At 43.9% G+C, this 11,014-nt stretch overlaps 1 protein-coding gene across 6 annotated transcripts in view; it reads left to right on the forward strand.

Annotated features, from left to right (window-relative positions):
- Window positions 1-11,014, forward strand: part of RAB11FIP4 (RAB11 family interacting protein 4) — a 215,125-nt gene that overhangs the window by 193,582 nt on the left and 10,529 nt on the right. For all 6 annotated transcript variants that reach the window (XM_050920715.1, XM_050920716.1, XM_050920719.1 and 3 more), the window contains 7 exons: window positions 1,405-1,504; window positions 3,095-3,198; window positions 3,840-3,980; window positions 5,432-5,513; window positions 6,321-6,458; window positions 7,024-7,182; window positions 8,485-8,628. In XM_050920715.1, coding sequence (XP_050776672.1) covers window positions 1,405-1,504; window positions 3,095-3,198; window positions 3,840-3,980; window positions 5,432-5,513; window positions 6,321-6,458; window positions 7,024-7,182; window positions 8,485-8,628 — 868 coding nt within the window. The remainder of the gene's footprint in view (window positions 1-1,404; window positions 1,505-3,094; window positions 3,199-3,839; window positions 3,981-5,431; window positions 5,514-6,320; window positions 6,459-7,023; window positions 7,183-8,484; window positions 8,629-11,014) is intronic.

Consider the following 11,014-nt stretch of genomic DNA (forward strand, 5'->3'; position numbering starts at 1 on the left):
CTTCTCCCTGATTTTTCTCACTTAAGGTTAGGATTCCTCCTTCTCTCTTCCCTCCCCAATCAAATAGCACATTTATTTCTGAGTTAGCTTATAAAATAGAAGACAAACCCCTGTTTACCGGATTGGCTGACTTATTTCTATGCAGCCTTATTCCACGCTCTCTACAACTGAATGTAGTTCTTTGTCAGCAACTAAGGTCTAATTCTGTAAGGTCTCAATGGACAGACTCTCCCAGCACCTCCTGGCATGAATTAACTACCCACCGATGTGGAGGAGAGACTATCTAGGCATGGCATTGCACATGAGTGGGAAGCTAAGCTAACTGAATTCCAAGTTAGCGTCATGTTGCTGAAAGTGTTGTAATAAAATCTGTTCTGTCCAGAGATCAACATAGCCACTTGGGGGCTGGATTTAGGAAGAATATCACTTCTCTGATTATAGAGCTGCAGCCTTCAATATTGCACAGGTGAACAAACTCATCAGAGCCATTCTAGTCAGTGCCAGGCTCTTGGAGTGGACAAGCTGGCCCAGTAGGTGAATCAGCAAGTTGTTCCCTTGTTAGGCGTTTGAAAAGATGCCATCCTGCGCTGCTTTTTTCTTATTTATTTTAACCTGTTTGCATCTTATGCCCCAGCAGGCATTACTATTATTGCCTTCCTGACCTAGTTTTGTTGCCAGAGGGCAAAGGGAATTGCCTAGCTGTTTAAAAATGGGCGTCATACCAGATTCTGGTCCAAGTTAAGACCAGGTACACGGACGTGTGGGGGGAGGAATGCAATACTCTTCCTGGATCTGGTCCAGAATATCTTAATGCTGGCCCTCTTTGGGAAGCAGTGACTTTGTACATGGCATATCATAGACATATCATCCCTTTCAAAGTTAAAGTATCAGAATGCGGTGAGGAGAATCTGCAAACATGCAGCTTGTACATAGCTTCCGAACAGGTAGTTTCAAACCTGTCTTTAAGTATTCTTAATTCTTGCATATTGCAATGTCACACAGTGGAATCTCCTTGGGTTGTTTTTTTTCTGTCACCCTGCCCCCCCATGTCCCCATAAAGAAATAGAACTTTTGTGCCACTTGTTCTGCAAAACTGATAGGCTTCTGTGTAACTATGCCTATCAACATCACTTAGGTCTCACCTTCTCCCAGATTTGGCATCTAGCATATTACGGAACATGATGTTACATGCAGCTTTGACTTACATTTATTCCATGATGCAAATGTTATTGGTTAAAATTGGACTACAAAGTTAAGTGTAATCAGACTTATACATAGTTAAGTTACATTGAAGCTATTGCACAGATGTTAGCTGGGGACATTCAAGGTGCATAGCCAGTCCACAAAATAGGAAGACTTCCCCCCCACCCCCCATAATATAAAATAACCCTTCTAATCTTCCAGACAACTCTTCCAGAACAGTAACTTCAGCAGCAGCAATGGCAGCACAGAGGACTTGTTCAGAGACAGCATAGACTCGTGTGATAATGATATCACTGAAAAGGTGAGGAGCCTTCACATCATGATTGCTAGATTCAGCAGAGCTATTGTTGGTGCAGCCGGAGACATGTCTGTCTACCAGAAAGAGCCACCAGAGGTGGCTAGTAGATATGGGCAAGTGACCTCAGTCAGGATCTCTGACAAAAAGTGAGTAATATGGAATATCCCAAAGTTAATGTTCACTTCCTCTCCCAGAAGAAGTAGAAGAACCTAACCAAAAAGAGAACGAAAGTACAAGCTAAGAATTCTTTATTGAAATATGATGAAGTCTAAGCTTGATTAATACGTACGCCTTTCACTGAGCAAGAAAATGAAAAAGCAACAATGGGTCTGATTCTCACTTCCACCAAATGCCTGGTCAAAACGTAGCTTTTGTATTGGTATTTCAGTTGCACATGAGATGTGTGTGGTGTGTGATTTTTAAAACTAAAATAGTTATCCCAGTAAAACTCCTGCATGGGTACAGTTATAGAGAACATAAGTGTTTTATGCCAGCATAGTTTATTCTCTCTCCCCGCCACCCGAGAATAGCTATGCCAGTATAACTGCGTCTACCCCAAGTGGTTGTACTGCTTTAACTACACCGGTATAGTGATAGTGGGACAACTTCTGTGTCTAAACAAAGCCCTTAATGGGGCTCGGGCTCGGGCTCTGGCAGTGTAAAGGGGCCTTTAAAATTGATAAACCAATCAGGTCAGTATGAAGGACATGTACATCCACTTATGGCCCCTCTGGGCTGCCAGAGCAGCATAAAGAAGCCTTAATGTGAATGAGATTGGGCCCAATATGTCAGTCTGTCAATTCCATTATCAAAGTAGCTGCTACTTAGCTCAGTTTCCCAAGCTGAGGCCCAGTGGGTTGATGTCCAGAATTTACATAAGCAAACCCAACCTTTAGGTGCCTCATTTTTTGAGCCCAACTTCTGAGGCACCTTACAGGGGCTTGATTTTCTGGGAGGTGAGCGCTCCCAAATCCAAACTCAGGCTCAAGGCATCTCAAATTGGGCTTCTAAAATTAGGACACTCTCTTGGCCTCTGTGACCTGCCCAAGCTGCAGCAGCAAGTCCATGGCAGAGCTCTGTATAGAGCCCAGGTTTTTCCTTCCAGCCGGGGACCCTGTCCCAGTCCATCACTTTCCCTCCAACGGGCTGTGCCTACAAGCATCCTTCAAGGGGGTCCTGTGAGAGTCACTTTGGTAGAAGCCAGGGCTGCCTAGCGCCTTGGAGGATTCACCCTCATAAGCACTAAATCTCATTGCACTATGTTGTTGCAAGAAGCTGAGTGTTGTTTATGCAAATGAAGTAATGACAGCCTGTCTGTCACAGTGATGCTAAGTAGCTTAATTTCTCTCTATTTAATTCCAGTAAATATGCACTTCTATGTGTCAATTCATTGTTCGTTTGCATTGATCAGTTTTTGGGGACACAAACTTAAGGGAAGATCAGAACGAGAAGCACCCCTGCTCTCTTGGAAGTGTGGACCTTTTGTATTAAGTTTTGCCTTTGGCACCTCAGTGCAGCTTTGCCCCCTGTTGTGGCTTAGATGTAAGAGGTTGGGTGGGTGTGAAAGAGACTCAAATCCTCTTCTCTTTCTAGGTCACTTATTTAGAAAAAAAGGTGACGGAACTGGAGAATGATAACATGACAAATGGAGACCTGAAGAGCAAACTGAAACAGGAGAACACACAGCTAGTTCACAGGTAATAAAACATGCAGCCTGCTTCCTCTGTGCCATGTCACTGCAGTACCTTCAGGAGCAGAGCTATAGTGAGACTAAAAGGAAAGTGGAAATCCAATATTGGATCCCAGCTGCTCAGACAGAATGAAGTGTGAACTTTCAGTTGAATTTTGTGCATGTCACTGTCATACACAGAGCAAGTGTCCTCAAAGCTTTTAATCTGGGAAGCCCAAAAAATGGAACTGCACAGCCTTGCTGCATGTGCAGTGAATTGTGTCCTTTAATCAAGCTTAGCAATGTAGTGGTTATGCTCCTGCCAAGCAGAGTATCTGACTTGCTTGCAGCTGGCTGTCCAGGGAGAGTCATCTCACATCATGCTATGAAGGGGATGCCCCCGTGTCTTTTATGGTATACATACTTGCGGCAGAAAACTGGCCTACATCTAGAGAGAAAATACAGAGAATGGCCATAATAGAGAAATAAATATTCCTTAACTTTGGCTGCTGAGAAGTATGCATACAAAGATCGAAGTGGTAAATCAGTATAGAATAAAAGAGGGGTTGGTGGGGGTGTGTGTGTGTGTGTGTGAGTGAGAGAGATGCTCTTGAACGTGGTGTGTGGGCAAGTGTTTGAAACTGTTACCACAATGACTGACTTTCCTAGAGTTAATGAACTAGAAGAACTGTTGAAAGACCAGGAGACATCAGCTGAACAAACGCTGGAAGAAGAAATAAAAAGGCACAGAGAAGCATACAGCAAGTATGAAAAAGAAAAGGGCACTGAAATTGAACTGCTAAATACAAGGTAAAAATATACTGGCTGGCAAGTTGGGGTGATGTGTTGTCTAGATCCACATAGAAGCAGATGGTGACTGTTTTCCTCATGTGTTCTTTTTGTAATCCACTTTTTCGATAGTGTATGAACCTAGATTGTGTGTTGCCTTGTGTGCAGATGGTTAGGGGTTAGATACTTAAAATAATTGAAGAGACACTTAGTTGCCTAATACCCAAAAGCATGTTAGGCTCTTCATGTGTAAAAAGGATCCCTGCCCCGAAGAACTTACCGATTACCAAGACCCCAATTCTCCCAGCTGATCCCTGTTCAGAGCCCCCTTGGCAGAGGTCTGCCCATGCAGAACAACTTGATAGACACTATACATACCCCAAAAGGACGGGAGAATGGGATACACTTGGCATTTCCCCTTGAGTTGAGATTTGTTGACTCCCTGCTCAAGTTGCATTGTGGCAGTGTCTCTTTTATGGCATAAGAATGAATGTGGCATGTAAATGTATGTCACTAATGGCTTTCTGGGCACCTACCATCACTCAAGTCAAAGAGGAAAATAATTACCCTCACACCACTGACACAACCACCCAACTGCAGTCAGCTGCCAGATGTTCTCCCAGATGTACATTCAGCCAAGGGCTTTGCACTGGGCTCTGAAGGATGCCAAGCTGTGGCCCTGGCATACGGTGAGGAAGCAAAATCTGTAAGAGAGAGCCTCCTATGGGCATTCCCAAGAAGCCTATAAAGCACAACCATAAAACTAGAACTCAGGCCAAGGGCTCTATTCTTGTTGCCTCTACATAGATACAGGTGTCTATTTTATCCCCATCTTCAACCAGGACAGGAAGGATGTGAGACTGATTCTCTGCTGTCTTGGTCCTTGGGAAGCTACTTACACCTGTGCAGAATGGGTGTAAAAAGCTACTAGAATGCTGTTAAATTACTGCCGAAGGTTCAGGGTGGCAAGTCAGGCCCTGCATATTCTGTCTTTGTGCAAGAGATGCCCAGTAGAAGCTTAGAAGACAGTAAAAGTTCAGTTGCCTTTTTTATTACCAGCTTCATATATTGACACGAATCAGTGCTATCTCGGCAACAATTTAATGTAGAAGTCCATATGAGCGGCTTAAATAAGTAGGTATTTGGCTTTCTAAAATTAGTGATTCAAGGGATGAACTGGGACCAACTGTATCGGGAACTTCTCTGTGGCCTGGTTCCTTTCTATTAGGTTCTGTTCGGGGTCTTATGCCATGTCCATCCCCCTCACATCCAAATGTGCATGTGGATCTTTGGCCACTTAAACCAAGTCAGTGATTGTGCTGAAAACCACTAGGAGAAGTTCTTTGTCTTTAAACACCTACATTCAATAGAGAGACAAGATGAAAGGGGTTTTCTGGGGAGCATGTTTCTCTCAATCCCCCACACTTTTCCTGCCGATTGTGTTTACTGTAGGTCTCGCTGTCTTTATACAGGGTTCAACAGCTTGAAGAAGAAAATGGTGAACTCAAAACCACGGTCACACGACTGAAATCGCAAACCGAGAAACTAGATGAGGTAATTAAACTTCTGTGTAGTGAGTGACTGCTAGTCAACTGTGTGGTTGATGTGAGGGCAAAAAAATCAGTCACTAAATGATAGGGTTTTTTAATTGGCAATTCCCAAAATAAGAGAAATAATGTAAATGGATTTGGGAGATACTTAACACACCTAAAGGAATATTTCTGAGGTGAACTTCAAAGTGACTGACTTTTATAGTCCTGTCCAAGGCCCATTGAAATGAATGGGTGTCTTTCTGTTGACTTCATTAGGCATTAGATCAGGGGCATAATGAGTTTTCCTTTCAGATGGTAAATAAATTGCGTTCTCCTAAACTAGTGGAAAACTGAAAGGTTTTGCAAGATGGCAGGGGATGAGGCAGAGAGTTATCTGTCTTCTTCAAATGGCAAGTTTGTGTTTAACCTTTTATGCTTTGAGAAATTATCTCCCTAAACTATACAGAAATATCTCACTTCTCTGGCTCTCTGCAGAGAAATGGCCAGACGGGACAGTTCTGGAATAGTCACTGACCGATAAAATACCTGTTTTTGTTATCCTTGGAGGCTGCTTGTTTATATAGTGGCCCCGACCCAGCTAAGTGCGAGTACACTCAGAACTTTCATTGATTGAATACAGCTCTGCATGCAGACAGCTGAAAGGCTTGAGCTCCGGGAGATTAAGCTTCTAGTTGCAGCATGGCACTAGAGTAGCTGCACCCGTGCTGATGAATGGCGTTGGCTGACGAGCATGGCGTAGAACAATGACATGGAAACGTGATGGGCTGGGGAAGTCCAACTTGGCTGTGAAGTTCCTGGTTTGTTTCAGGAGAGGCAACGCATGTCGGATAGGCTAGAAGACACCAGTTTGCGGCTGAAGGACGAGATGGACTTGTACAAAAGGATGATGGACAAACTGCGACAGAATAGACTAGAGTTTAACAAGGAGAGGGAAGCTACGCAGGAGGTGGGTATGAGCAGAGGTGCAGAGCCTGCTCCAGCAGCCCTCCCTTGCAAGAGTGAGTAAAACAGGTGCACTGTCATGTGCAAGGGCGGCCACAGCAGGACCTGGGAATGATAATGTTGATGTGGCAATTCCCCTAGGAGCACCGATTGTTTAACCCTTGTATTGCAGGAGTGCCTAGAGGCCTTGAGCAGGTGGGCAGCCCCATTGTGCTAGGCACTGTACAATCGCATAGTGACAGTCCCTGCCACAATTGTAAACTTTCGAGCTGGTCTCTCACGATCTCCGTGCCTCTGAATATGTGCAGCTAGGAAGGTATCTTTCAAGCTTCCTTAGATACCCTTGCAGTTCATAAACTGGCTGTGTGATCAGCACTTTCCGAAAGCGGGTGCTGAGGTCCTGGCTGTGTTGCAGAAGTGCCCAGCTGTTCCGATCTGGATCACAGATACACTGCACCAGTTATCCTGCAAACACCTAGGCAGTCCCTGCCCTGAAGAGCTGATCAGTTCTTGTGCAGGTGGTCAGTTGCTGTTTATTGAAATGGACCATTCTCTCCATCTCCTTGCAGCTCATTGAGGACTTGCGAAAGGAACTGGAGCATTTGCAGCTGTACAAACTAGACTGTGAGCGCCCCGGCCGGGGGAGAAGCTCCTCGTCTAGTGTGAGTGAATTCAATGCAAGAACGAGGGAAGTGGAAATGGAGCATGAAATTAAACGGCTAAAGCAGGTGAGAGGGGTGGGGCCTCCAGACCTCTCATGTTCATGGGGGTGATGTTTGGATAATAGTGCAGAGATGCTGGAGAAATATCTTGAATTGTAACTTTTATCAACAAACTCCCAATAGAGACGTTCATTGACCTGAAATGGAAGATCTTTATAGTGTTTGCATTTCTTAAGACTTCCCAAGCTGTTTGCTTTTTGAAAGGATTGTAAATGCAGCCTGCATAGTGCAGGAGGCATATTCATGCATTTGTGTGTGTCTCCTATGCAATGACTCACGTGGGTTGACCATGAGATCCAAACTGGAGACTTTCAGATCCATAGGCCATGTCACTTTACTAAGGAAGTAACTGTTAGCTGGCATCAGTAGTAGGCTGCTGTCCTTTTATATCAGTGGTCCCCAAACTTTTCATGGTCCTTCCCTGGGACAAGGAGTGGGGCTGCGGCTGCTGGGGAGGGGGGCCAAGGCTGGGGGCAGGTCTGGGGCCGGAGCGAGAACAGAACCCCGGCCAAGGGTGGGGCTGGGGCCGGGGCTGGGAGCAGAGCTGTAGCCGGGAGTAAAGGCTGGAGTCAGGAGCAGAAGCTGCAGCTGGACCTAGTGGGGGGCCAGGAACGGAGTCATGGCTGAGAGGTGGGGGCAGGATTGTGTCCCACAGTTTGGGGACCCTGGCGCTATATGGACTAGACATTAAAAGCAATCCATGCACAAGTAAACGTGGTATCTGTGCACACAGGATGTTTTGCCAACTTGGGCATACAAAATAATAAAGGCAAATTGGAGATTAAAGTTGGGGCACTTTTGTCTGTGTCTGTATTTTTCTCCTCAATATGATTGAGTTCTCGGGGTCATCAGAAGAAGTCTGGCTGGAGTCTAGTTGCTTGAAGACTGTCCCCAAAATTGGAAGGTTTACAGTAATATAATGTTTGAAGACACAGATGAAGATAGGGATGATAGAAAATGGAAAACTATACTAAGTGGCTGAACAAAGTGAAGATACACATGGGTGGGGTTTTTTAAGCTTATCATGCTTGGCACGGAAGCTGATCCACAGCTGGGATCAGTAGGAAACGTCTTCTGTGAATGTTCTGTAACATTCCACAATTAGGTGGAATTATTGTGTGGAATTTAGGTCTTTCTCTGAAACCCTTCAGTGTTTGGCCATTCTTAGAGGTATCTTGGTAAAGGGCATATCTTAGAACAGTTGAAAGTGACATGCAAAACAAAAGCGATGTTCACTTTCATGTCATCTGAGCAGTTTTTCTTTCTTTTCATGAAAACTCCATTCCATTTTCTTTCCTATTCTAATAGGAGAATCAGAAACTTCGTGACCAGAATGATGACCTTAATGGACAGATCCTAAGTCTTAGTCTTTACGAAGCTAAGAATCTCTTTGCAACACAGACAAAAGCCCAATCACTGGCTGCTGAAATCGACTCTGCATCAAGAGATGAGGTAATGCAACCGAGAGCAAAACCATGCTAATCACAAAATATAAAAGTGAGACCAGATTAACCGTCAAGGTGAAAATTCTTACACAGACAAATCAGCAAGATAATTCCTGTTTTGCCAGGAATTAGGAGTGTAGCTAAATCTAGTGATATTTTCAGATGCTTATTTTAGCATCATCCAACTAGTTTCATTATAATCAAAATAATAGAGAAATTCCATCTTAACAGGGGTTTGTTTCAAAGGTTGGCAGCACTGAATCTAAAGCCTATCTATTTAAGGCACTGACCGCTGTTACAGACACTGTTTCCTGTTTAGCACGTGCCGTATGGTATCTCACTTCAAGTGCAGGTCCAAATTTTCTGATCTGATTTATTCCACTGTCAAGCTAGAGTAACTCCATTAACTTCAGAAGTGTGACTTAGGATTTACTCCTGTATAACCAAGAGAGAATTTTGCTCATGCTTCAAACTGAGTTTACACATTGGCTCCTCGTTTTCAGCTGGCACAGCTTGTGAAAACCCGGCACACCTCCAAGTTGCTAAGAAGCCCTAAACCATACTGCATACTTTAACTAACCAGTGCTTACGTACCTTGCTGAACCAGGGACTTGTGGAGAATGGTTGTATGATGTCAGCTGGTGGAATTTTCCTCAGGGCTAGTCTACACTAGAAGCACTACAGCGGTGCTGCTGCAGTGGGTCCAGTGAAGATGCTCTATGCCAGCAGGAGAGAGCTCTCCTATCGGCAGAATAAATCCACCTCGGTGAGAGGTGATAGCTGTGTCAGTGGGTGGTATAGTCACACCCCTCAGCAACATTAGTTATACCGAAGTAAGGTGGCGGTATAGACCTGGCCTCAGAGTAAGACAAACTACGTTTTTGCTGCCACCAAAATAAGTCTTGTATCCAGTCTTTAATCTTAGCAGGACTAACGCAGAACTTCTGGATCACTTTATAATACTGTGTAGCATGCTGCCAAAGTGGTCCTGCTCAATTCCCCTGTCTCCTTGTTAATTGCAATGGTTTGTTCAAATAATGCAATTTTCATCGGGGGAGGAGGGGAAGAATCAGACGCATTCTCTACAGAGATGAGCTCTAAGAAGCACATTTTAAAAAAAACAAAACAAACCTCTGGCTCGAGAGAATAAAGAAGGTGTATCTCAACAGGAATGCCAAACTACTGTTGTGTTGAAATATATATGATAAACCTACATTCCCATCCAGCTGGAGACCTGGAGGTGCTGGCCAAGATTTTCCAAAGTGACTAGTGATTTTTTTTTTTTTTTTGGAGCACCCCAATTTTTAGATATAAATAGAGACACACCAGAAACTGATATCCAGGAGACTGATTTTTTCAGAGGGTGGGTCCTTAGGACTTTTTAAAAAACTCATGCCTTAAATTGGGCACTGAATCTCTGTCACTGGACAGCTTTGGCCACTCTTTGTCATCTCAGCATCACAACCTGCCCTGCTAATCTCTCAAAGAGACAGCTGAGCCTTCAGACCTTCTTCTTACTCACAATATCAGCCTGGGATTTTGCTTCTAGTCTGACTAAAAGACTCCACGTAGGCTTCCCCAACTAACTCTCTTTATTTCTGGTTTTCCTCCCCAAAAAAGACGCATCTTGTGTCTTTGCTTGACAAACGTCCTGCTGTCACCATAACTTAGTGGACCATGTTTATTAAATTTCAGACCTGTTTTAAAAAAAAATTTCATCAGTGTGTTTTATCGTAATAATTTTGGCTTAAGATTTTAAAGGCCATCTAATAGAACTGGATGCCCCAAACCCATTAATTTTAGTGAGCACTGGGGATCCAAATCTCTTAGACAGCTTTGAAAACCTCAGCCTAAACATACTGTGTATATAAAGCAACTTGTCTTGAAACGAACTAAAGATGCTCTCAGATCCTAAGAGCTTTGGTGAAAGGACAAAATATACATTTTCCCTGCATGTTAGTATAGCACCAAAGGTGGATTATTGATGATTTCAAATAGATTCTTTTTTATTTCCACAGAAAACTGTGGCCTCAAAACATTATATATGTTATAATTCTCACACTCTGTATTTACAGCACCTTTTTTTCTACAGATGTAGGAATGCTTTAAAAAGGTTTCATTAATATACACGCTAAGATGAGGAAACAGACACATGTACTCATGCAGGAGCAGGCAGTGTGGGCTAGTGGATAGAACACCGGACTCTGGGTTGGGAGCCCTGGATTCTATTTACAGCTTTGCCCCTGACTCAAGTGACTTGCTCAGCGGGACTTAGAGGCATGTCTACACACACAGTGCTGCAACTGCTCTGCTGCAGCGCATCTGGTGAAGACGCTCTCTGCTGACAGAGAGCTCTCCTGTTGGTATAAAAAACCACCTCCACAAGCGGCAGA

This window comes from Gopherus flavomarginatus, chromosome 12 (genome assembly GCF_025201925.1).
Source record: "Gopherus flavomarginatus isolate rGopFla2 chromosome 12, rGopFla2.mat.asm, whole genome shotgun sequence".
Classification (NCBI taxonomy): Eukaryota; Metazoa; Chordata; order Testudines; family Testudinidae; genus Gopherus; species Gopherus flavomarginatus.